We start from the raw sequence: 27,829 nt of genomic DNA, 5'->3' as shown, positions 1-27,829 counted from the left end.
ATGTGCAATCACGTCTACCACAAACAGATTAATCAACGAACTCATCCTGCACACTCTCGCCTGTTGGCTTCCTTCGGCTATGTGTACGATGCTGTGACTCTCAGTTAGTCAGTCAGTCAACCCAGTCAGTAGTACTTGGAACGCAGTGTGTACACAAGACCTTTGACATTGGTCTACTGATAACGAGCACATCATTATCTCCGGGATGAAGTGAAAGGTTCCACAATTTCGCCAGTTTGTTCTTATATTCGGTTCAATTCGGTTGTGTTCTTTCCCACTTCAGTCTCAGCTCAAGTGGCCTAAGTGGTACTCAATTATTATATCCAAAGCTGAGAGAAGCAGTTACCGATTATCGTACGGTGTTTGAATGGATTGTTTTTAAGGTACGACAGCGACGGTACCAGCATTCGAGTTTAAATTCGTTGATTTTTCTATGAAAAATCGAATCATTCAAATGGATTTGCAACGTGGTGTGTCGAAATGTGATTACGTAATACAGGATTTACTGGCTTTTTAGGAGTTTCGTTGATATTTTCTCATAAAAGTGAAGTTTTGATTGCATTGTGATAGATTTTTTACATGTAAACGATTGGCACTGTAACGAATTAGTAGTTTTTGGTGAGATTTGAATAAGCTTTGAAGAATCATTTCAATGAAAAACGAACAAATGAATATTTGATGAAAATAAGTGCAAACAAGTGATCTTTAAAATTTAATTCATTGGTTTTGTACCTTGCTGAGTAAATACACCAAGAAATATTTAGTGTGTAGTTAATTAACTCATCTAGAGAAATTATGTTTTATTTTAGCGTTTTGCCATATTTTTTTTTACTTGACAAGTTGTTCAGAAAAGATCGGATGATCTATCGGAATTCTTTTTGATTTTTTCCACAACTAAGATGTGCTTAAATTAAATCATGTGCCCTGGGGTGTATTTGTGTGACCAAAGCGAAATAACAGACCAAAACTAGCCTGTGGATTTTTTTTTCACTTTTCAATAAATCACAATTTTTTCGATAAATACAATGATATACGAAAATTGATAAAGAATGGAGTGACCACGCCAAAATCGAATGTTGTGAAACCAAGGAAGACGAAGCAAAGTTCAAGTTTAAAATAATGGCGATAAGTGAAGGCACATGCGATGCGGCCAGTAAGGATTATCAATGAAACGTGCTTTCGGGATGGGAAACGCTAAGGAACGTAACCGAAGAAGAACGTTTGAGATCATTGGATTCTAGGTGCCTGACCCAGAAAGTGTGCCAGTGATAAGGGAAGTCGGTTTATGCCCGATGACCAATTTGGTTGGTTGTAATCAGCTCGAAGAAGCTTATATTTATTTTTACTCGTGAAATATAGTAACAGTGTCAGGCAGGAGTTTGCGTGAAAGTTGAAGCATTATCATGAGTTCGGAATTTACATTCCAGGAGGAGCCATCAGTGAGAGAATAAAATGAGCATGTACTCTACGTGACGTACAAATCAGCTGTGACAGATAGTAGTAAAAGTGACGATTACTGAATACAACATGGGAAAGCGGAAATATTTGTTTGTGTATTTAGTATTAACAGTGTACTTCAGCGGCAGCATCAACGCGGAGAAACGAAGTAAGTTTTCATTCAGTTTTAAGGTTACTCAAATATGAAATCTACAAGTACTACAAGTTTATCGACTGATGTCACTTTTTCTTGATTGGGAAATGATACTTACGGCTGGAACATGTGATTGTATGAATGAGTATTTACGAAAATGGTGAACAAAATTCACTGCCTACCGGTGGGAACCGAGTACTGCTAGACGGGCGTTCTACCACTACCACCGTAGACTTGATGCTACCCTCACCAGTTTTCCGAAGCGGTAATGTGATAGAGACGGTTCGACCATAGAGGTAACTCTAAGACTTGAAGGTCCCGAAGAAACGTGCTCAACTTTTTGGCTCAGCTCTGGTACTCTCTTCGGTCCCAAGCTAATCGATGCACCCCTCGAAACATAGGAAAATCCACGAGCCCCTCATTTTATCTGTCAAACTTTCATAGCAAATCAAAACAAACATCGATTTGCTTGGGACCAATAGGCTAGTCAAGTAGTGAGCCAATTTAAAGTCGTTAGTTTCCACCGGTTGACCCCCTAGTAGGTACGCGAGATTGATTCACCACGTTCGTAACTACTCTCACTCTCATCGAACCACATGTTCTCTGTTGTTGAGTATTGAAGTGTGTTTGTTTTAACATGAGTGGTGCGGACTCACTTGAAATGGTTGTCAAAAAAAAACCAACAGCACTTGTCAAAATGAATCCAACGATCGGAACCAGCAAGAACGCTTACGCCTCTGAAACGATTTCGCCCGAAAGATAAAGCATTGCAATCAATGATCAAAATATTATTCTTAATCTAGATTAAGAAACAAGGATACACGTGTATTTCAGGGGCAAATAGATTCTATTCTTGCAAATAAAAGAGTACAATTATAGTTTTGAAACAAATATTAATGCTAGTAAACATCCTTAACACATAAGTCTAATACATCCAAATAAACGGCTCTGAGGGGACGCGATTCTATAATATTCGACTATTTTAATTTGTTATAGAACAGTCTCGTACTACATATTAAGACTGGTTCCGCACGTTACAATCAAGCAAATATAAATAAACAATGCGCAAGTCACGAACAAGTTTTAATTTTAGCTCTGGTAAAAAAAGCTGGTGGTGTGAGCTGCATAGAAATGATGTAAACAAAGGCATGAAAATTAATATTTTTCAAGAAAAATTACTTGACAATTGAAAGTGATCGAGTCCGCACCACTCCGGTTTTAACGAGTGATGATTTCCATTATGACCATGATGATTTCCATTATGATTAACGTACACAAAAAAAAAAGTTGGGACCCCCTTGTTTAGTTTGATACCGTTAGCACGTAAGGCTCTGGAACAAGTGTGTTAGCCCAAATAAATAATTAATTTTTGGAACTAGAGCCTTGGAAATCCTCAATCAAATGTATTCATTACAGTTCATAAGCTTTGAAACTTTTGCGAGACCCTTAATTTATTTGAAATGTAGGTTCTTGGATTTTATTCCATGTCCGTGGTCTTGAACAGCCCTTTAATGATAAATTGAGAGCTGGTTACTTGCAGAATTTTATCATATCATATCCCTCTTTCACGTATTTAGTTCTTTCTAATAGACACTGAGTTATGGGTATAGTTTGTTTCCCAACTAACATTTTCAGCTTATAAGCCATCTTTTCAAGCATTGTACTGTAAAGTAGCTGAAAGAAAAACTGCATATACAGCTACAAGCAAAAGCTAGCAGAATAGTTTTTAAAAGTGTTTACTCAACGCTTTCACAACCATTATTAAATTTGTCAGTCGTACTGAATAACAGCAGCCAATAAACTCTACTGTCAATTCTATGCAAATATTACTTAACTTTCAACTTGTAGCTGCAAAACAAATCTAAAAAGTGAATATATTACTCATTTGATGGCTTCTGTAAAACCAACCACTATTGCTGAGTAACATAAACATCAAAAGTGCTTTTTCGACAACTTAATAATCTGTACTCTGCTAATAAACTGTAATAGCGCTACTTTGGAAGCATTTTTGCAGTCTACTAGATTTATTTTTAGACTTCTTTACAAGGCCAACTAGTCGAGAAAAGTGATTCATGTGCACTATTATAAAGACTCTACTCAACGATCTTATCGTAGAGTAGAGTCATGTAGATTATTTTTTCGTCAGTCCACAATGTTGGCGTAGCGAACTTGGTAGTGACAAGGTTTGCCAATGTGGTCGTCTCGAATACGAGTCCAGGTTCCGGTGCAGGATAATAATTTGATGGTGTGCTTTACATTTGCATTTAGAAAAAATGCCGTTTGCATTTAAAAAATGGACAAAAATTGTCGATTTTTCTTGGGTTCAACCGCACTGACAAAACTACCCATGCAGCATCAATCAAAGTAACCCATGAGTCAGCAGACAAAATTTGACAGCTCTATCAGTCGAACTCTCTCTAACCGTGATGGCAAAAACAGTGAAGCAACTCCGTTCAGAAGTGTGCACGTTCAAAGAACGGCACCCCATCGCGTCGAAATCGGATATCGTGTGGCACTTTGTGGACGGCCGGATACGCCCGTTCCGGCATCTACAACATCTTGGCACTATTAGACAACAATCAGAGCAAGAAAGCCCGGTTCCGGACGGCCGACGACCCTGAGCGACAAGAAGCTCCAAAGGATGTTGAAGAGGAAGACCGAGGGAAAAGTGGCTACATCGCTGCGTGCGCTTGGCCGGGAGGTCGGTGCAACCGGCCAAACAGTGAATAAGTACCTGGCGAACATGAACATACATGTCAGGAAGCGGAAGTCACGTCCACTGGTTTCGGAGCTGCAGGCAATGACGCAGCGGCTGCGGCTGAATAAGATGGTCAACTCGTTTTCCCGGCAAATCGCGACGTGGCGGTGGTGATGGACGACGAGACCTATCTCACCCTGGATGGCAACGACTGGCAGGGCACTTCGTATTTTACTTTTCTCCCACGAAAGAAGTGAGCTCCGAGGTGAAGTTCATTTCACACACCAAGTTCCCCAAGAAGGTGCTGTTGTGGCTGACAATCAGCGAGAAGGGGATGTTAAAGCCGCTCTTCTTTCGCTCCAAACTGGCCGTGAACGGAGAAATTTATAGTACGAAATGCCTGCCGGAAGTTGCGTCGGCCCACTACTCGAAGCGATCGTTGGAGGAGATGGAGCGGCTGAATATCGATGTGGTACCCAAGCCGGCGAACCCGCCCAACGTTCCTCAGCTGCGTCCCATCGAGAATTTCTGGGCCAACCTGAAGCGTAAGATCTACTCCAACAATTTTGTCGCGAAAACTGAGGAGGAATTGATAAATAAAACGAAGAAAGAACTCAAAAACATGCCTACACGCATGTTTTCGCCCGCCATGGCGAGTGTTCCGGTTAACTGCCGGAAGGCCGCTTGCAAGGGCGTACACAGTTAGAACGAAACGTGTGATTTCACGTTTCACTGCATGTACCAAAAAGACCCCATCGTATATAACGTATTTTTAAATCAGTTTTCAAAATAACACGTCGTATTCTTTCATAGCATAAATTTACATGTCATGTAAAATTCAAGCATCATGTAATCTTGGGTCATGCGATTATATTTTGAGGTTAAGAAAAACAATTTATTTCATTATACCTGTTTTCGGATGATATTATCAATGCATGATTATTTGTTTTCAGATTTGTTCACAATAACTACACAGATAAAAATTCTGAATTTTAATTGTGATGTAAACATTCACGTAGACTTGTATTTCATTTCATGCTACCGAGCAACTTGTAAACAATGTTGTTTGCAAATATGGGCTTTTGTGTAAAACATGACTCTCTTCAGACAACGATCTTGCTTTCCACGATTTCAAAATTATTCGCCTTGACCGCGCAGATTCGTATGGAGGGGTGCTTCTCGGGATCAACAAGCTCCATTCCTCTTACATAATCGATCTGCCTTCGGTGACAGGCATTGAAGTTGTTGCATGTCAGGTTAACATTCGAGGTAAATGCCTCAGTATTGCCTCAGTATATCTTCCACCGAGAACTGCGATTTCTCGTCAAAGTTTCTCGGATATCTGCATGGTTATGCCGGAGCCACGGTTAATCTTGGGAGATTTTAACTCTCACGGTACAGGCTGGGGGAAACTCTACGACGACAACCATGAGAACGCTCTGGAATGTCGGCAGGAGAATGCGAAACGCATCATCGCCGATTAACGAAGACAAGAAGTACTCAGACAGTTGGATATTCAGCTTCACGCGGAAAGTTCGCCAGGATTCGGTGTCTGTTCAAACCAACGTTCGTGATCGTCCATCGGGTAGTAACGAAATAGATTCCCCGTTTTCGATGGTGGAATTCTCACTTGGAATTGCTCTCTTCTCTTGTAACAACTCAGCTCCAGGAATCGATAGAATCAAGTTCAACTTGCTTAAAAATCTCCCAGACGTCGCGAAGAGACGCTTGTTGAACTTATTCAATCAATTTCTGGAGCACAATATTGTTCCGTCCCATCGCGATGCTGTCCTGTATACGGAAATTGTTGGAGAAACTGATTCTTTTTCGTCTAGACAAATGGGTCGAGTCGAATGGTTCACTTTCAGATACGCAATTTGGATTTCGGAGAGGCAAAGGAACGAGCGACTGTCTTGCGTTGCTTTCAACTGAAATTCAACTGGCCTATGCGCAAAAACAGCAAATGGGTTTAGTTTTCTTGTTAGGAATCTGAAGAAGAATGGTTGCATTTTCAGCAACCTCAGAATCATGAGGGCTGACGATCGCTGGGAGAGAGCGGATCTTACTAGCAAAATCGTTATTTCTGCGATCCACCATCCTGGCCTGAATGATCTTTGTTAATCGATTACAATTGGTATTCAAGTTAGGCAGGCCAGTACGCTGGTACTGCCTACGAATGGTGTTACGGAGTCTAATGAGATCTTTGGTAGGGCTGCCAAGGTTCAGAGTGTTACTCAGCTGTCTGGATACTGGCACGAAATCCCCTCCTCGATGGTTTGTAGACACCGGTCAATATCTTCGGACGTCACCGGTTGGACATTGTAGTCGATGGTTGTGTCGACGCAGTGTTGATATTGCGCCCATTTGACTCGATGGTAGTTGCGCCGGGAAGCTTCGAATAGGTTAACCGAGGATCCAACTTCGGCCACCACCGGGTAGTGGTCCGAGCTCAGCTCCTGGAATGCCACAGGTTGCGAGATGTTGAGTCCCATGTTGCTTACGAAGATGTCGATGGTCGCATGGACCCCAGACCGACTCAACCGGGTGGGAGAGTACGGGGCCAAGATGGTATAGTGGCCCTCTTGCAGGTCTTCATTGAGGATGATGCCGTTTCTATTGATCCGACCGTTGCCCCAAGCTTGGTGTTTTGCGTTCAGATCGCCAGCGATCATAAAGTTCCCGCTCCTCCTGGTGAGTTTGATGATGTCTTTCCGGAGGGCCACTGACGACCCGTCCCTGATGTTGGTTTACTTGGGGCAGTAGGCCGCTCACCTCCACTCCGATGGCTTCAATTGTTTTCAGCTGGAAGTTTGGTAGCAGCCGGCAACTGATGTTCCGTCTTACAGCGATGGCCACTCCTCCACCTCCAGAGCAGGTGCGATCAAGTCTGAAGAGCCGGAAGTCGGGAAGGAATACGTTCAGTTCGGGCTTCAAATGCGTCTCGATGATGATAGCAATGTCGACCTCCTTGGTGTTGAGGAAATCGAGTAGCTCTCTATGCTTGTTCGTCAGTGAGCAAGCGTTCCAATTTGCAATTTTTATAGCTTCACGGTCCATACTTGGTGACGAGTGACACGAGCGTCACAAGTTCCTCCAAGGTGAACGGAGAATCGTCGACAGATTCACCTGAGACAGCACCAGCGTATGATAAACCAGGGGCGGTGGATGAACCTGGAATTAGCTGGGCCGCAGCAGCAGCGAGACGATGCTGAACTGTCCGACAGTTGGGAACCATTTGGATACTCGCAGGATTGGCTTTTTCGTTGTTGAGCGGAAGTGGGGCTAGGTTCGGAACATGTCGACGGGGTGAGTACAGGAAGCGAACGATGATTACGGAGGCGCCCGAGCTGGTTGTTGATTATGCTCTTCCGACGGGTATTAATGAACTCCACTCACTTGGGACATCCGCGATTGGAGGCTTGCTGGTTTCCACCGCAGTTGACACACGTTGGCTCGATGTCATCGGCTTGCTCACAGGACGCAGTTGAGTGAGTTCCAGCACACTTGCCGCAGTTTGTCTTCATGTGGCAGTTTTTGGTGCCATGGCCATATGAGAGGCAGTTCATACACTGCGTTACATCACGATGTTGGGGTTTGTAATGCTCCCAACTGATGATGGCCTGAAACAGGTCCCGGATTTTGGATCTCAGAGCCGCAAGACTGGTGGATCCCTTCGTGAAATGCACCAGGAACAACTGATCACGGAAGCTGGTGTTTTGGTTGGGACGCCGGTTCATCGGGTACACTGCCTCAGGCTTGAGCCCGAACCGCTCCAGCTCGGATTTCACCGCAGTCGCCTCGAACGACCTTCAGTGGCTTGCTCGATGACAGATCATGCGTGAAGAAGTCCACGTTGTTGTTCTTCAGGAAACATGCTATTTGTTTGCACTCCTCCAGGCTGGAGCACATGATTTTGGTACCGATGCTGCAAAGCCTGAAGCGAGGCAGCAACTTGTGTTTTGCCAGTTCGGCACCTAGCTTGGCAACATCCTTCACCGGCGTGAAAAGCGGAGGAATTCGCTCTTTTCTTGCAATGGGAGCGGCGTAACCATCGCCATTTTCTTCCGGGAGTACTACATACTGGTTGGCTTGCAGTACTCGTTTTCCGGCGTCATCCTGCGACGCGCTGGGCTTGATTAGCACTTTCTTTGAAGGGCCCGCTGTTGGCTCATTGGCACGTTTACGCGAGGGGGACGACTCTATCTACGATGCAAAAAAGATTGTGTTTTGCTGTAGCTATCTGCGCGCACGCTGAGTAGATAGAAAGAAGATTGTTGACATTTCTGAAGATTTCCTGCAAAAACTTGATGAGCGATGCAAGTAGATGTGACAAATGAAAGAAGATTGTTCGAAGATTGATTCGCTAGTGTGAGATTTGTTGAGCATCTAAACTTGAGATATAGATGTGTCGCCCCCCTCGCGTTTACGCACCATTTGTTTCGTGTTTGCAAGTTCAATTAAATTCGATTTGTCAAATGAGCGATTTGATCTATCCAACGGGCAATCAGATCTGTCAAACGAGGTGAGACGCAAACCAAGTCAATATACATTTTACGTGTGTTCGTGTCCTTGTTCATAATATGTCGCAATTGGATGAGTAGATAGCGGTAGTGTTTAACGTATTTTAAATATGGCGTCTTGAGCAAGATTCTTCTATGAGCTGTAACGCCGGTTCGTCGGTGATATTACATCAGTTTTGCGATGAAAATTGTCATCTATTTTCTCCTAAAACATGTAGATGCGTATAAAATAACCGGTAGTGGACTTTACCAACCTCTGATGGGAATATAAATATTCACCGATGAAGGTAGTGTTCATAGGATGCGCTTAAGTTTATATTATACTATTAAAAATAATCACAGTGATAACACACTTTCCCATATAGTTATGGCTTCCGTTTCAACTTACCCTGCATTTCAACTTGCCAAGGTGTATCTTAATTGAAAAAAATTTGCATTTAGATCCATTATTAATATAACATTGTAACTCCTTCAGATGATAACAAATTCTTGTTTAGCAAACTACATGATAAAGTTAAAGAAAGCTATAATGTTCATTTCTTTTTTGTTACAGATCCTTTGAAAGATCCACGGATATGTGGGCGCCCACAGTGTCAAGGTAACAGGTCACCTCTCAGCAAATTTCATAAATATCACCGACGTTTTGCTTTCAGAGTCAAACACGAAATTCCACTACCAACTGCACCGACTATACAAGTATGACTACGCTATGTACGTCAAGACCGAGTTCTCCGGAAGTGGGGAAAACTCCTCAGAACTACATCTGTCAGCAGCCGTGGAAATTGATTTCTACAAGCCATGTCAGGGTTTGCTGAAACTGTATTCAATCGAAGTCCGCGATCGACCGCAGCCCGTGGTGGAAGAACAGGACTTTGAATATGGTGCCGATTACGTTGAGCCCGCACCGGAGGTTGAATTGCATCCCAAGAGTGATGCCATTTCTGATGATCTTAGCCGGTTTGAGCTGAAGTTCGCTTTCCATGACGGCGTAGTAAGTGAGATCTGTCACGAGGAGGATGAGCCGGTTTGGACGTTGAACCTCAAGCGTGGTATTCTATCGTCATTCCAAAACAGTATGCCACGGTTCGATATCGATTATCATACAACGGAAACGGACGTATCTGGCGATTGCGATGTAACGTACACAATGAGCGGAACGAAGGGAACGAGTTTGTCGATTAGGAAGACGAAAGACATTGCATCTTGCAAAAGGCGGTACAAGACTAATTCTCTGATTCAGACAGTGCCGTACGAGTTTAGACCGGTAAGGATGTACAAAGTGATACTGACTTGTTGAGGAACTAAATGAATTCATGACTTTTCAGAACTACGTGGCGTGGCCAATCCTGAACTCGACGAGCTTTTGCAACGTAAGTGGTCTAGAAGTACTCTAAACATTTTCCAAGTAATTTGAAACTTTTGATTTTACAGATTTCGGTAGACAATTTTGTCTACAAGGAAATCATCTGCTACGAGCGTCACCAATTAGTACCGTTTTCAAATGGACAAGCTGGTGCTGTGACAGAGTCCTACAGTAAGCTAACCTTAGCTGATGAGGAATCCTACACTCCACAGGAGCACAGCTCGGACGATGAGTATGAGATTCAGAAGCGTTCCAGTCTCATCTATGATCATACACCATCGTCACGGGACAGTCATGACGAGATAAAAGCATCTCGTGAATTGCTTAAAGAACTCTGTCGGCAAGGTTTTCCAGACATTCAACGGAACTTCCCCGATGTATTTCTGGAGTTCTTGTCAACGGCAAGGGTTCTCTCGTTTACAGCTCTTTCGCAACTGTTGTATCGATCCAAGAGTATCTGTGAGAATGGAAAGTAAGTTATTCAGAAGAAGCTATACTACTGGACAAATTAAACGAAACATACTTTTTAATAGGAATCACGTGTTGGAAAGCCTTCCATACATTGGAAGTCCAGCTTCCGTTACTTTGATGAAGGATCAAATCGTAAAGGATCAAATCCCTTCCGATCTCGCCAAGCAGTGGATGGAATCGTTCGCTTATCTAACAAGGTAATAGAAAATGCGATAGTTGGTTTGCAGCCTTGACAGCCATTTCATTATTTCAGGCCAAATGAAGAAGTTCTGGAAGCAATGCTGGAGCTCATGGAGCATGGAAAGGCTATAGGTGAAAAAAATTACATTCTTGCTGCTACTTCTGTCGGACATACATTCTGCACGATTAACTCCGATTGCGGGAATAGTGATGGTATTAAAGCAATCGTTCAATTTTTGGAGAATGACCTGCTTGAGATACTCCAAACGACAATGACAAGAAAGCAACGACAGAACGTTATAGTGCTACTGAAAGGTTTGGGAAACGTTGGAGTCATCAGTGCGGAATTCTACCACGAACTTCGTGAAACAATCGAAAATGGAATCCTTCCCATGGAGATCCGTCTTCAAGCGGTTTACGCATTTCGACGTCACGATTGTATCAGAACGAGAGATTACTTCCTGAAGCTGTATTCCAACTTTGAAGGGGACGTAGAGGTTCGAATTGCTGCATATCAACAAGCCATGCGCTGCCCTGACTACCTTTCCGTCAAATTGATTAAACATGTTTTGAAAACCGAAGAGGTTAACCAGGTCGGATCCTATGTTTGGTCGCACCTGAGCAATCTGGCAAGCAGTGCCTCGCCAGTTCGAGTTGAAGCCCAAGGTCTCCTGGCTGATAACGAACTGGGAAAGAAATTCCGCATGGATATCCGAAAGTTTTCACGAAACTATGAACATACAATGTTTTTCGATGAATACAATTTCGGAACGACAACGGATGCAAATTTGATCTTCAGTGCGGACTCATACTTGCCGAGATCAGCATCGCTGAACTTAACTGCGGATTTGTTTGGAGAGTCTGTCAATTTTCTGGAGTTGAATGCTCGCGCTGAAGGATTCGAGTATTTAGTAGAGTCAGTTTTCGGTCCAGCAGGCCCTTTAAATGCCAAAAAAGTAAAGGAGTATACGTCTGCAATAACCTCGCTCTTGACCTCGGATTCAGTGGAAGAAGAACAATCAGCGTATGACCCAATCAGTCAACTACGACTCAAGAGAGATTCTGATGATGAGGATAGTTATCTGTTCGAAGAAGATGAACAAAATCTACGACCTAAGCGTCAAGCTCGAACCCCTGCTGTAATTGAACAAGACATACATGACAAGATCGACAGCATGGATTATAAAATGAAATCTGACTTCAAAGATCCTCATGCTTCGATAGGAGTCAAAATTTTTGGAAACGATCTCAAATATTTCACAATTGATGGCTTCGCAGAAACGATGATGGCAGCAGAAAAAATCAATCCACTTAATTTTATGAAAACGATTTTGTCAGGAAAAGAGGTATCCTACACCAAATCAGGAGTGTTTTTGGACACTTCCTACGATGTCCCTTTGAGCACAGGTTTTCCTTTAGCACTGAGTATAATCGGGGCATCGTCGGTAGATCTACGCATGTCCGGGTCTTTCAAAGCTAATAACGTTTGGGGATCAACGAGGCACATCGATATGGAAGGAAAGATCAAACCTAGTGTTTCCGTTGACATCACTGCAACTATGAAAACAGACTTCGTACACACGGCTACGGGCATCAAAGTGAAAAGCAATCTGTACTCTAGTTCATCGTTGGAAACTAAGGTCAAAGTGCGTGGAAACCGCCTGGCATCGCTGCAATTCAGCCTTCCGCAGGATCGCAACGAAATCTTCAGTGTCAGATCGGAAATGCTTGTTTTTGACTACAGTGGCGAAATACAGCAGAAGGGAATCAATCGCCGCTATACCAACTCTACCTGCACTTGGCCAGTCGTTGATCGAGCAATTGGTTTGAAGCTGTGTGCCGACTACAGTTTACCGGACGTCAGTAACGATAGCAATGTTCCCAGTTTAATTTTGAGCGGTCCGGTTAACCTAGACATCAGCCTCCTGAAAGCAGATCCAACGGCAAAGGTATTCCTGTTCCAATATAATTGGGACAGCCATGAAAATGTCTCAACGGGATCGATCATGTTCGAGACCCCCCATTCCCAAATTCCTCGCATCTTCATAGCAAACATCACTGCCGATACGGAAGGATACAGTGTATCGATGGGCTTCCGGAATGGAGATACCGCCCATTCGGCTGTGGGTATTTACAAGAACAGTAACGCTCAGAGGCGTTTGGATATGTCTTTGACTGTCAACGACCGGAAATATCTGGCCCTAGAGATGGGTTACAACAAAACCGAAATCAAGTATGGAATGATCTACAGTCCTTCGTTATTCCTGTCGGTGAACAACGAACGGATAGCAGGGATGGCTGGTCAAATTAAAATGACCGACAAGAAAGGCATCAAACAGTGGGACTACACTTTGCAATTCGAAACAAAACGAGTGCAAGCGAAGGTCATTGGCTATGTTCAACAAACGCAGGCGTCGATTACTAGTAAACTATCAATGGATTACAGGGTAGGTAGACTAGATCAGTTAATGGGGAAATAACTCACTATGGAACATTTAGTTTGTCAACAGCAGTCCAGAACGGGTGACCCTGGGAGGAGTATTCTCCAACAGAAGTAACCGAGGTCGTACCGAGTACCATGGCTCATTTGACTTACGATCCACGGCCTATCCGCACTTCGACTTTGCCGCAGCGATGAAGTTCCTCTCGGCTATGGGTCACATCGAGTGCAAAGTGGAGTACAACAACGCAGCGGATTTGAAGGATCCCAACTATACGACGACGCTTCGAATGATATTTGCCCGTTTTCATGTGGCCGATGTTGGAAGAACTACGGCTTCGGTAGAGTTGACCAGGCCTCGTTCGCAAACCGATTGGAAGGCGATGATAAAGTGAGTATTTAATATAATGCATATCTATGTCGGAGACACACGACTTAATCAGTAGTAGCCACTCGCCAACTTATTGTTCTTGCACACGCACTTCCACAGTTGTTCATTTATAAGATCTATCTAAGCTTTCCATATATTGTGTGACAAGTGAGTGGCCAAGCGTATAAACAAATTTCTACCTGAAAAATTGGTCTCATTTTATGGTTACGTATTTAAACTCCGAGCTAAGGTATGAACTGCTACTATTAGGATCAAGTCTCAGGTGGACAGGAGAGCGTTGTCATTCTTGATGAACCAGTTTGGTCCAGATTGATGTTGCAACGGTTACTCAGCAGTGTATCTCCGCATCTTCCGCCTATCCACCTGGACGTTTATAGTTCTGGTCAGCCACATATTCGATGCGGCTTTGTCGATGTTTGGTTGTTCGAGATGATGGGAGTGAGATAGTCTAGCTCTCTTGAGCGAGGTGCAATGTGCTGTAACCTCTATCAGCAAGAAAAACTGCTCGGTAGACTCCGTGTCGTGTGGTATTCTCTACGAAGCTCTGTTTCAATAGGATTTCGAACAAATCAACGCCCGCTTCTTCCCGGGATATGGTGAACAAGATGCACCTTCACCTTCAAAATATCAACGTTTCAGGACTTCGTTTACCTCCTGACGATAATAGGTATTAACTCGATGCCATAGAGCAATTCTCACTGAAACCAGTTCACTGTTTGCAGGAGGTTCTCAAACATTTTTTTTGTACTCGTTCAGTAGTTTTAGTTATGAAACTATAAAAATAAAACAGTCAGTTAAGGTCAAATTGATGGAACCCTCGATAAATAGGAGCTCAAGCAGTTTTCAAAAGTGCTAAATTTTTGCAGAATCTTGATTCATTCAAATCATTATATCTTTTATATTCATACATACATACCGTTGTAAAGAAGAATGTTAGGGCTTTCATAAGGCATATTCAAAACAATTAGAGGGCATTTTGAATCTGTCGCCATATTAGATTTAATCTTTAAAATGCTGAGATTTTTTTCAATAAGATACAGTTCAAATTTCTATGGAGCAATTTAATCAATCATCAATCAATTTAGACAATTTAATTTGTTCATACAAATATAAAAAATAACACAAATGTTTTGATAAATCAAATGATCAGCTATTCAGTTTGCTTTCAGCTGTGCAACACTTGTTTCTCACGCTATCGACGGTTGTTTACTCGGTCCCGGTATTGTTTTCATGCACTTGGTTAATTGCCTGCAGCTCGGTCAGTGCTCGGTTAGTTCCAATAATGGTCGAAATAAAGCAGACTTTGTATTTTGCCTATCCAGATGGGAGTTCAAGGCCAAACATGGGCGAGATTGCAAACTTCGCTAAATCATAGGACGCGAATCATGGTGACATATACGTCACATATCAAATTGCTGAGGAGAAGGCGATCTTCATAAAGTTTAAACCTGAAGCAAGTATGCATTGCGCTTACATTGATAACTGACTAACTTCCTAATATGCTAGTGAAAAGGCAGTGGAGGTACGAATGTCGCTTGCCGGGGGCAACGTGCAATACGTGCGATCTGCTACCAGAAGTACTAGATTGTGATCTAACATTGGTGGTAGCAAAATACTGAAAAGTGGAAGTGTATCTTTGAAAATTCTTAAGAAAAACCCTAATAACTGCATATCACTGAAAAGGGCTACACACATAGATTATTTTAAAGGAGTCAGTATTTTTACTGGGTTTTTGAATTGCTGAAAAAGTCGGTAAAAATTAAAATGATTGTTATCGGTAATGGGGTGTTTACACTTATGCTATTTCACTAGCGTTAATGAACTAGCTGCTAGCAAAAAAGCTCACTAGCATAATGTAATTTCAGGAGCTTATGAAATTCGTGCTAGTTGGCGAGTTTTGATTTCAAAGCAGCATACGATTCAGTGAAGAGAAATGAGCTTTGACAGATTATGCTAGAACATGGTTTTCCGGCGAAACTAATTAGACTGATTCGCGCAACGCTAGATGGATCGAAATCAAGTGTAAGGGTTGCAGATGAGATTTCGACCTCGTTCGTGACCTTAGATGGATTGAAGCAGGGTGATGCACTTTCAAACTTACTGTTCAATATTGCTCTTGAAGGAGCGATTAGGAGAGCTGGTGTGCAGAGGAACGGTACCATCATCACACGATCGTACATGCTCCTTGCCTTTGCGGACGACATCGATATCATCGGAATTGACCATAGAGCAGTGGAAGAGGCGTTTGTGCCTTTTAAGAGGGAGACGGCGAGGATTGGGCTCACGATAAGTTCTACCAAAACGAAGTACATGGTAGCCGGTAGACAGCGTGGGAGCAATAGTGGTGTTGGTAGTGTAGTGTTGTTAGATGGTGAACAATTTGAGGTAGTGGAAGAATTTGTGTATCTTGGAACACTAGTGACATGCGATAATGATGTTACCCGCGAGGTGAAGAGACGTATTGCAGCTGCAAACAGGGCCTTTTACGGATTACGTAGCCAGCTGAAGTCCCGTAGCCTGCAAACGAAAACGAAATTCGCTCTGTATAAGACGCTGATACTTCCGGTAGCCCTCTACGGCCACGAATCGTGGACGTTAAAAGAGTCTGACCGGAGAGCATTTGGTGTCTTCGAGCGTAAGGTGCTGCGAACAATACTCGGCGGTAAACAGGAGAATGGCATCTGGCGGCGTCGCATGAATCACGAGTTGTACCAAGTGTATAACGGTACGGATATAGTGAAGCTTATAAAACACGGCAGACTACGGTGGGCTGGGCATGTAGTGCGGATGCCGGAAGAACGACAAGCAAATATTATATTCAGCAGAGAACCCGGTAGAGGTCGTCGACTCCGGGGTAGACCTCGGACACGTTGGCTATTTGCAGTTGAGGAGGACATCAGGTCGCTAAACGTTCATGGCGACTGGAAGCGATTGGCTCAGGACCGAGTCCAATGGAGAAGAGTACTTCGTTCGGCGTTGAATCAACCTGGCGATTCGTAGCCCATCAAGTATCAAGTATCAAGTAAGCTAGTTGGCGAGTACACGAGTAAATCCGCACAGAAGACCGAGCAGAAGACCCCATAAAGAAATCAATGAAATCGACAAATTTTATTTTCTATGATTAAAATGGAGTTAACAGAACTAAGCATGTTCAAGTTCGGAACAAATTATCACATTTATTAATTTTCACTAATTTTTAAACTTTTACCGAACAGTTCCGCAATTCAAAAACCCCGTAAAACCGTACTGATTGGATTAGAGTGTAAGTTAGACTTTCATTTGGCATAACCAAAATATTAAGCAACCATATTGGATTTGGCAGCCATACTGGATTTTTATAATAAAATGCGATTTTCCTAAGGGAACATCCAAACATGACGTAACTCTTTTTTTTTTGATCAATTGTAAACCCCCCTCATAGCGTATTTAGCTATATTTAATACATGGCCAGACACAAATTCTGCAGACCCCCTCACCCTCTCGTTCACTCTAGAACAATACGTAATTTATGCATCGTTCCTAATGTATTTTCACTAGTTGGCTGTTCACAACCCAAGTAACATTGCAAGTTTTATCAAGGTTTTAAAGTGTTCTACAAGTCCAATTCATGGTCTACAGAACCCTCATAAAACCAAAATTGTTACTTGGGAAACTACCTAGATCGATTTTAAGAGGTTTTAGAACCCCTCCTCCACGTAGACAGACGTCCATACAATTTCAGGGAATTTTATATGAATCATAGACATTCATCAACACCCCTCCTCCCACAAAAGTGCACAGCCTCTAGGATGGGTAAATTTGACAACCCCTGCTATCCACTGCTATTCTGATCTGTATTGAGGTCCTCAACAACAGTGCCAAATTTGAACTGATTTGGATGAGATTTGGATTTACGGGAGAAGTTTAAAGTTTGTATGGGACAATGTATAGAAAACGGAATGAAGCCATTAATTTGCTTATTAAAAATACAAAAAGTGGTCAAAACTGCTCATTAGATTGGGGTATCTTGCGATGTGCTATGGTTAGATTCTTGAACCATACAATATGAACTCTGCCAGAACTGAGAACTGGCCAGTTTCTCTGGAATCGTGTAGCTTAGCGGACATTTGCTTCTGTGTTTGCATTTTTTCGATTTGGCCACAGTTTTCTTCCTCCCATACCTCGGATCAACAGCTGGGGACTTGGCCGATTTCCGGAAGACCGTTGCGGATTCAGTGTAACGCCTGAGCCTCTTTGATAGGACGCTATCAGCTGTAGTACCGATGTGTCGATTTTCTTCATCATGGTGCGAATTCAGCAAGCAAAAACTTAGTATTTTTCATGATTTTCATTTTCGTGTGACTTACTTAATGAATGCTCCATTGTTGGGATTCCTTTTTCTATTGGTGTAACGCGGTAACCCTGGCTCCTTCTTTTTCGCATATCAAGCTCATTGCTTATCGCATATTAGCTTATTGTGTGCTCTCAACTTAGTGTTCTAAAATGCACTTCCACAGTTATTAATTGAGAGTTTTCGATGCCTGATACCAATGCATGAATTTGTATATTGCGTGGCAAGCACAATGATACTCTATGCTCAGGGAAGTCGAGAAAATTTCCAACCCGAAAGATTCCCTCGACCGAACCGGGAATCGAACCCGCCACCTCCGGATTGGTAATACCGTGCCTTTACTGACTAGGCTATGAGGCCCCTTCCCCAGGCTCCTGGCAAGCTAGTTAACATATTTCAGTTTATTCGTGACTTGTACGGAATGAGATTTGAAGTCGTGACCTTTATCGTGAGAGGCATTGATGCTAACCAGGCCAGTCCTCGATCGTACAAGACATGAACTTTGGTTCTGGTGTTGTCTTCCTTATCACTCGTTCACTTAATACTTACGTATGCTGAGCTCCTTCAGTGGTGGATAGAGCCAATGTGAAAGATTTCAATGCTTGACGGCTATTGTCGTTAAACTGGTTGCCATGGGTCATGATGTCCAATCCAGCGTTTGCTTACAGATTTATTTCCTATCCCTTCCGCATACTTTTCTGAGTTTCTGTTAAGCTTGGCATTCAAGCCTCAGTTATGAGACCACCAGCCGCTGGTTCGCGTTTGACAGAAAATTGGTTCATAAAAGGCCCCCTATTGTCTCCTCTTCTTTCTTTCTTTTTTCCTTGATTTGTTTTCCGTCGATCTTGTTTTCCGTGCTGAGCACCAATGCTGCCGACGCCAGCGAGGCAGCTCCCACACCTGGACCCTACCTATCGAACCATCCACTAGTGAACCGGGGACCAACGGCTTTACTTCCCTTCCAAAGGAAGGCGTGATCAGAGATGTTATGTCAACAATCAATTCGAATCTAACGATTTTAAATTGGCTCACTACCTGACTAGCCTATTGGTCCCAAGCAGTGGTGGCACGAGTCCTGGAGTTTAACATTTTTTCCTTAACATTTGATACTTTTTGCGATAACCATTTTGACGACACACAAAAACAAACTGGCAAACGGCAAAAATGTCATGACATTTCTAAACTGTTTTCTGCCAGCGACAGAACATTTTCGCACAAAGAAGCAGACAAGACCGGTGGCGCGCGCGACATAAATTTATGTCGTGTAGAATTTTGCTGATTTCTGGCTAATTACAGCATTTATTTGATGTTTATTGCATGGAATTAAAAGATAAGAATGAACACTGACCACTCATAAGCATTGATGTTAAAATAATGCGTAAATAAGGGGGTTGGTAATTTACTGTCACACGCAAGCCTGCAGCTAAAATTTCATTACAATAAACTGTTTGGAAAAATCAGGCTGCGAGATTTTATTTATTCTCTTTCTCCGCTGTTCGCTTGGAATGTAGTTATAAACGGCCGCCCGTGTGCTGGCTGTTTTGCTTCGCTCTGGACGATGGTTTTTCAAAAAATGTACTGTTGCCACCTCTGGTCCCAAGCAAATCGATTAACGTACCTCATTCTAGTATAAATTCCAGTACTACACTACACGGAACCGAAAAATTACCCAAAATTAAGTTCTTTTCACTCATCTCCCATGTTCTGTTCAATAAGCTAATTTTCAGTAAACCGCTTATAGTAGTTTGCATTTGACTACGGCAAAAATAATTACTTACTCGTGAGTATTTTCTACCCAAAATTAAGTTCAATTTACTCAAATTTGAAAATATCTCATATACTCACTAGTAGCTTATTGAACGATAGTCATGAGAAAGTCGAATCTCTCGTTCCGTTTTTGACAACAACAAAAAGTGAGAGTGGGATGCAAAACTCAAAATTACCCAAAATTAAGTAAAAAGAACTTAAATTAAGGGTAATTTTTTTCTCTGTGTATGTTTGTTTCAATTCGCTATGAAAGTTTGACAGATAAAATGGAGGGTTCGTGGATTTTCATATGTTTCAAGGGGTGCATCAATTAGCTTGGGACCGAAGATAGTACCAGAGCTGAGCCAAAAAGTTGAGCTCGTTTCTTCGGGACCTTCTGGTCTATGCTATGGTTATGCCTCACAACATCTCGGCGGCGCTGACTGGGATTGAACCCAGGCCTGCTGGGGTTAGAGGTAATCACGCTTTCCACTAAACCACCGGCGCCGCCCCAAGTAACCAAGAGCTAAAGAGTTTCGTTTATCCATTTCCTTGATCCCTACTAAGCAATGTTGATGGATTATGTTTAAATAGGGGAATTTACGTATTCTCGTCAATCTAAGCAGCGTCTGCACTTCTACTAGCATTTTCTCAGTGTCACGCACATATATGATGTGTCTGTTTGTTTACATTCATCTGCTGCTTGCTTTTCTATCCATTCCAATCGACAGAATTTTTCAAAACGTTTTGAAAGCGTTTTTACAACGCTCCAAACTTCTCAGGTGAGTGTGACTATTGTCGGCAGCCTCTTTTTCTTCGGCAACCTTCCCATTAGAACCATAGAGGTAACTCTAAGACCACTGGGTCCCGAAGAAAATCATTATTATTTTTGGCTCACTCAGTACCAGAACAACGGTCCCAAGCAGTCCCAAGCTATTTCACTCACCCCTGCATGTTCTGCATGAATCCACGGAATCCACACACCCCTGATGTTATCTGTCAAACTTTCATAGCGAATCAAAACAAACATAGTGTAGTAATAGAATTTCAACTAGAATAGGGTACGTTAATCGTTTGCTTGGGACCAAAAGGCTACTAAAGTGGTGAGCCAATTTAAAATCGTTAGTTTCGTATTGATTGTTGTTAGAACTGCGTGTTAACCAGCTGTTCTATTATCGGCAACTCGAAATCAACCCCATTTTGTAGTGCGTATGCTTTATTTGAAGAAAAATGTAGCATTACTGGATTGCTCGATCGTTCAAATATAATCAGATTGAAGCTGAAAGGCTAAACAATCGTTTGGACACATTCAGGGAAGTACGTTGATGGGAAAACATAGTGAAATTAACGTTTAAATTTTGGTTGCCGAAAACAGTCAATGGGTGCCGAAGCTAACATTTACCCTATTTCTAAACTTTCAGCTACGTCTAGTTTCCAAGGCGAAGATACAGTCCGCAGGATATTAATGTTATCCTTAGTCAAATTGTGCCCCTTTGTAACGATATGTTCTGCAACCTTGGATTTAAATTCATAATGAAGTCCTTTATCCATCTCTTCGCCTTGGAAACTAGACGTAGCTGAAAGTTTAGAAATATTTAAACATAATCCATCAACATTGCTTAATAGACCCTGTCGCCGCCAAAAGCTACTTTCTTCTCCGGTTAAGGAGAGTCTTTCGCTTTCAGGTCAGACACTGTTTCTCGATTCTAGGAGCTACTTTTTTCCCCGGTTAAGGAGAGAAGTTTTCACTTCTAGGCCGAAAGTTCTTTCGGATTCAAAAAAGAGAAGAATCTGGAGTAACCTATGAAACTTAATTTTATTCAACAAAATTGTACAAAGTGATCTTACAGCTACGTGTTGCATTAGCAACTTATAATTATGTAAAACTTTTACTTGGTTCGTCCAGGGTTTTACATATCCCTTTCAATACCGGACTTTTGACCTAATTTTGCCTATTCTATTAGCTAGGATTTCGATCGCCCTTGAAAGGGTAAATTTGTGTTATTTGGATCTTATATACTATGCCCTCTCAGATCTGGGATTTCTCGGGTTATCTTGTAAGTTTATTTCTTTTTGTAACTCAGATCTGATATGGCTCTACACATAAGAATGAGACATTTGTAACGTTTAAACATTATAATTATATCCTTCGTTAAGGATAAACAGAGAGGGAAAGCTAAACGTAACCTAGATGCGCAAGCATGCCATGCGTGGGCGTGTTTATCCTACTTGAACGCAGAAACGTTCCTAAGTAAATACTGCAGTTAGATTATGTAAAACGAGCTCTCGCTCCTTTTGCCCTACTTTTCATTTCATATTCTTGGCCTTGGTATCAACGTCAGCTAGGGCTATGCAAACGGGATGCAACTATGTGGTTATCTTATGGTTTTGGTTTTAAATTAATTGCCTCGCGGTAACAGACCCCACTCAAAGCTCTTCATAAAGGGATTCCGTTAAGAGGTTCGACAAATTTAAAGAATATTCTATTATTAAGCCAACAATAGTAAATTTAATTTAGCATTTATTTGCTGTGTCCATTCTCCGGGCCATGAATGCAACAATAACTACCAACCCTTCCCTCGTTTTCAACCTCACAAAAATGTAAAGAATAACAAAACTTGTGAAATTCGGGAAATAAGTGAAAATCTTGAGACTTGAGGTAAGTAAGTATGCTGCAGTTCGAGCTACAATTGCTAAATATAATCAATTTTCTGTTTTTTCCTTGATCTTGTTTTCCGTGCTGAGTACCAATGCTCCCGACGCCAGGAAGGCTTCCACACCTGGACCCTACATATCGACCCATCAACTAATTAACCGGGGACCAACGGCTTTACTTCCCTTCCGAAGGATGATTAGTGAAAAATAAAACAAAACATAAAAAAAATTGGCCGTATTATTTCCGGAATGATTTGAGATTTGGGCGTAATTGCATTTGTAAACAAACACGTCAATCACCGATTTCGCGCGAATAAAAGCTCAATCTCGAAAAGTAATAACACTATGAGGTAGAGGAATGATTCCTCTATCTTTGGTATAGTTTGTTTGTGAGATTGAGCTTTTTTTTTCAAGAGAAATCAGTAATTGACATGTTTGTTTTCAAAAGCAATTACGTTCAAATCACTCCGGATTTTTGAATCAATAAACATATTTTTATTTCTACTGCGTGAATTGTCAGACTTCATAAAATAAATATGATTGAATCAACAAGAAATCTCTTTTAAAAACAAACATATTTTTGTTGTTGACCCAGCTGCCAAATTTGACAGCTTACGTCAAAACCATGAAAGCTCTTGTAAATTCGAAAAGATTTTCTTTTTGATGTAACATTCCATGGGTTTTGAGGAACAAAAATACTGGATTGTTGAAACAATAATGATTTCTTTTTGCAGCCAAAACAAAATGAAATTCTTATTGATTTTACGTCAAATATTATTACGTTTAAAATATTTTTTCTGCGTGTACGTGGATGATTTTCGAATTTCCTGTTTCTAGCAATAGTTTGTTCTCATTATTATAAGACACTTTTCTGAAGACACCAAGTCTCCGAAATGCTTCTTTTTAAGTTATCCGGCTCTTTACGCTCGCCATAATTTCTATAAATCGCACCCCGGTTTGAGGTTCTGAATTCTAAATGAAATTCATTTCAAATGACAGATAATTTTCATCGAATTTACAGTTATCGACATCTTTAACTCTTGCTATGCATAATTTCGTGTAGATAATACTCAATAGAGTTATCTTAGAAGTCAACGATGTGCAAAGAATCATCTTTTAACCGAACTTAGATCAACGGCAGTGAGCAGTTTCACTAATACATGCGTTTTTCTGGTTGAAAATTAAAAAAACAAACCGCTGTCACGTCGAACACTTTGACAGCTGATTTCGTGGTTGAAAATAATAAACAAATCGATTTTGCACGCTACGGCTAGGTCAACCGGTCAGCACTCTTGTTTATTTCAGTTACCGTGGGGACAGAATTAGTGGTTAGGCCCGGTCCCTTTCAAATTGTCTTATTATTTTTGAACGGCCCTTATATTTGAAATGACGTTTCACATTCATCCAGTGATGTCCGATTTTTATTTGACCTCAATTTTTAAATATCACCACCGACAAACCGACATGAAACTTAAACTTAACTCTTGATCGAGAATCCATAACGGCCGATTCAAATGTGCAGCGATCCCAGCTGTTAAAACCATAGAAATGATAAAAATAATTTGTCCGAAATAGATTAGACACGAACCAACTCATAAATTTTGTACGCGTGTTCGTGGCTAGGATGAATATTCTCCGCGAACACGGCGGCAGATGTCAGTTTTGTGCTTTGATCAGAAATTTCTTTGTAATTTGTATGATCATTCATGTCGGTTTGTCGATGATATCACTATATTTTTTCCAAAAAAGTATTTTAAATTACCTTTCATTTGATGTATTGAAAAAAGCCATTTAAAACATATTTTATCTACCCCTAATATGGAAATGGTCACCCTAATGACAAAATAAAAAAATACGGGTTTAATATTTTGCGACAAGGAACAAAACTACAAATTTTTACGAAATTCTGAGAACTACTATACCGTTTTGCTATGGAATGGTTGTATATATATGCTATAGAGCAACATCATCAGCCAAATCGAAGTCGTTTGGATGCTCCATAGTGATTACTTAACTGCCCGAGCAGCTTATTGTAAGGTACACACACAATCATATTCACATTCGCTATAAAATCCTTTTTCCAGGCATGAAAACAACAATAAGAAAGGTACGGAGCATAACATACTGCTGCTGTTGCGATATGCCACGGACAAAGATATTACCGGTGTATTTTCGGTTTACATGCCCCGGGGAATACTGTTCGTGATTGACACGGCTGCCAACATAACCGTACCCGGATTCGACTCATGTACGATCAATTTGAAGGTCAAGGAGAAGGCTCGCAAAGAGTACTACGTGAGTAACAGCAAGGCATTTTGCCAGAATATAGTAGCTATAATTACCATGACTAATTTCAGTTTGACTTCAACGGAATGTGGTTCTCCGGACACTCGATCGTCGTCAACGGTTGGTACCAGGATCGCAGTTCCTTTATCAAAAGCTATCATCATGCCAAGTTGCAAGCTCAGAGCCCATCGTTTGGAGACATTACCGCAGACGCTAAGTACGTTCGCGATGAGATCGAGTTCAAGTTGGACTTACACGCGGAATACGGTAAGCAGCCTTACGGATTAACCGTTAAACACATCATAGATCCGGAGAACGGTACCAACACGTATGCCGGGTTCCAGTGGCGAGACAGTTTGTACTCGTTTTCGGCTTTGATGAAATCGGCTCCGATCAAGGAATTGTTACTGGAACTTCATATCGATAAGTAAGTGCATGTTGTTTCATCATTAGTAACTCATATAAATAAAACAACATTTTTCTGATGTAGACTTCGTGACATCACTTTGATATTGAAGGGATACTCTACAGGATTGAAACGAGAACTCGGAGTAGAAGTTAAATGGGATGCCAATCGTGATCCTACGCAAAAATTAGCCATATCTGGAGAGCTCAACACTCCCGAATATCGACTATACAACGGCAGATTCCTTATATCCTATCCAAACCGAACGATCAACGGTGTATTCGACCTAAAGGCAATCGATCCAAACTACCTGGCCAATGCACGGATATCGTGGAACACTACGGAAGCGATCGAACTAAAACTTGATGCAGGTTCCGACGAGGAAATCCTTAGGAATATGTGGTTGTTATTCAAACTGATTACACCGTTTGAGGGTTGGCGCTACAATGCTCTGAACGGTGGTTTCTATTTCAAAGATAATCTGCTCAAAACGAATCTTTCCGCTAACTGGGCTGAAGATCAAACTCTTGGCTTGGAAGTGATGGGCTTGTATTTGTCAAATGACACAGATTTCAACTGCGAATTGAAAACCAAACTGCACAGTTCAATTCAACACGTGCCGACGGTGAAGGTTCATCTCAAGCATAAGTACGATTTCAAGCGAGTAGATACGTTAGTGACTATCAACCACACCGTAACCGATGAACCTTCGCAGGTGTTTTCTGTATGGTCCAACTGGCAGTACGATCAGGACGAGCTCTACCGCAATGTCACAGGTTCGCTTGTATTGGTGAGTCCCTTCGAAGGTTACAAGAAAGGCGCATTAGCGACAAAATTCTCTCTAACTGAAAGCAAAGACCTTCGGGGAGCTGCTGATCTTCAGCTGGATGACGATAAGTACGAATTGGTGTTGAAGGGCCACGTGCGTAATCTGGTAGATAACATGTTGACAGTTAACGTAACGTCATCCAATGAAAAGTTCCGGAACATCAACGGACGGTTCGGAATAAGCGAGAAAGAGCGTCATGCCGTAGCAGAGGTTATAACTCCAAAGAGTGCCCTCGGCATTGAAGTTCTCTTTGCCGTAGTATCGGCGTATGACTTTGACATCAAGTTCTACCTGGCAACGCCGTTGAAGGATTTGGAGAGAGTTATCCTGAGAGGAAAGCTGAAACCGGATAACGTTGATTTTCGAGCTGGTTTGAATAGTTTGATCATCGGATTCGTGGGTGTTTGGAGAAAGAATGACCTGAAGGACTTTGAATATTCGTATAAGGTGTTTACTCCTTTGCCCAAATTTGAAGAAAACGGACTGATTCTGAAGCTGGTGATGAACAGAGAAAAAAGTGAATACATCGATATGGAGTTCAGTGGAAGGTTCAAGACATACAAATTGGGAATCCGGGCTATTACAGAACCGAAACCTCAACTATTACGGCAACTTGGAGTTCAAAAAGCATCCGAAATCCTAGATGTGTTTCTAGATGATTCTGTAGTTCCGGTCAATGGAGGCGAAGAGGAGGATGATGAAGAAGAAGATGATGAGGAGGAGGAGCTATTGAACTTGATTGGAAATGTAGCAATAGACACGATCATCTGGCCAACCATAACCGGTACTCTGGATCTTGAAGAATACAGGTCCAAGTATTACGTAACAGGAAAAGTAAAACTGCCGCAAGGAGATGTAGATATTCGCGATAGTTTCTGGTTGGAGGATCTGATGAACATGAAAAATTCGATGAAAGTGAAAACTCCATTCGCATTCATGAAAGAAATTCAATCTGGTTTCGAACTGCAGGTACCTTATCCTACCAACAAGTTTGTAGTGGGATTCAATGTACTTGTGTTGAACGATACGGAATGGGTGAACACTGGTTTTCATATTTACTACAACGTATCGGAAGACGAATCGGAAGTCAAGACCCATCATGCCATTGTCAACCTGATGACGCCGATGCAAAATCTGAAGAAGGTTCGTCTCCACGGAGTCCTCGACATCGAAGAACATGGCTACAAAGCGAACATAACAGCCAAGACAACCAAAACCGATGCGTCCATAGCTGTGTCGTTTGAGGTATGAGTTATTTGAAGTTAGATTTGGAAAGGTTCCGTAACTGAATGGCATTTATTCCACAGAGTGAAGATCAGTTCATAGATTCTGCGTTGACCATTTGGGTGCGATCTCCACTGGTACCGTACTATGCATGTCGGATTTTCTACAAACAAGATCTCGGTGGATCCAGTAATTCCATGGATATGGGCTTTGTAGTGCATGACGGGGATCTGTACAACAACGTAAGATTTCGATGTTTCAGGTGGTATAAATCATTTAAAACGAATATGTCTTCCTAACAGTTCCGGCTAGACGGTGTTTGGACCATGGCCGAGCCACACTTCATTGTAGGCAAGGGCAAGTACCAATCCAACTTCCTACCGGTGCAGATGATTGATACCGAGGTGTCGATCACTCGTGAACCATACCCGAAAGCTCAACTTGAAGTGCGCTTCAACGATAGCGAGGGTGTGTACGATTACATTAGAGCCAAGGCGTCTCGAAACCGAGAAATGGTAGCCGTTGAGCTGAGCATTCCCATACAGGAATATCGCAATCTATCGATCTATGGTCGCTTACTGAAGATACACGACGATGAGTATTCAGTTGCTGGCCAACTGTACCGGAACGACGAAATGTTCATCGTTGAAGGAGACGCCACTATCGTTGATGATATCCCGAAGAATGTAAGTACATGTG

The 27,829-nt window shown here is 41.9% G+C and overlaps 1 protein-coding gene across 1 annotated transcript in view; it reads left to right on the top strand.

Annotated features, from left to right (window-relative positions):
* The first annotated feature begins 234 nt into the window (after positions 1–234).
* The window catches only part of Apoltp (Apolipoprotein lipid transfer particle), a 41,188-nt gene continuing 13,593 nt past the window's right edge, over positions 235–27,829 (top strand). The window contains exons 1-14 of the mRNA XM_065228144.1: positions 235–383; positions 1,428–1,606; positions 9,363–9,407; positions 9,463–10,073; positions 10,135–10,179; positions 10,241–10,644; positions 10,706–10,840; positions 10,897–13,270; positions 13,323–13,654; positions 24,470–24,680; positions 24,743–25,098; positions 25,162–27,151; positions 27,214–27,372; positions 27,433–27,816. Of these exons, the coding sequence (XP_065084216.1) occupies positions 1,528–1,606; positions 9,363–9,407; positions 9,463–10,073; positions 10,135–10,179; positions 10,241–10,644; positions 10,706–10,840; positions 10,897–13,270; positions 13,323–13,654; positions 24,470–24,680; positions 24,743–25,098; positions 25,162–27,151; positions 27,214–27,372; positions 27,433–27,816 (7,125 nt within the window). The 5' untranslated portion in view covers positions 235–383; positions 1,428–1,527. The remainder of the gene's footprint in view (positions 384–1,427; positions 1,607–9,362; positions 9,408–9,462; positions 10,074–10,134; positions 10,180–10,240; positions 10,645–10,705; positions 10,841–10,896; positions 13,271–13,322; positions 13,655–24,469; positions 24,681–24,742; positions 25,099–25,161; positions 27,152–27,213; positions 27,373–27,432; positions 27,817–27,829) is intronic.

Source organism: Ochlerotatus camptorhynchus, unplaced genomic scaffold (assembly GCF_037179485.1).
Source record: "Ochlerotatus camptorhynchus isolate MF236.1 unplaced genomic scaffold, CSIRO-AGI_Acam_v1.1 ptg000284l, whole genome shotgun sequence".
Taxonomy (NCBI): domain Eukaryota; kingdom Metazoa; phylum Arthropoda; class Insecta; order Diptera; family Culicidae; genus Ochlerotatus; species Ochlerotatus camptorhynchus.
Note: the sequence above shows the minus strand (reverse complement) of the source record. Positions and strands in the feature narration are given on the sequence as shown.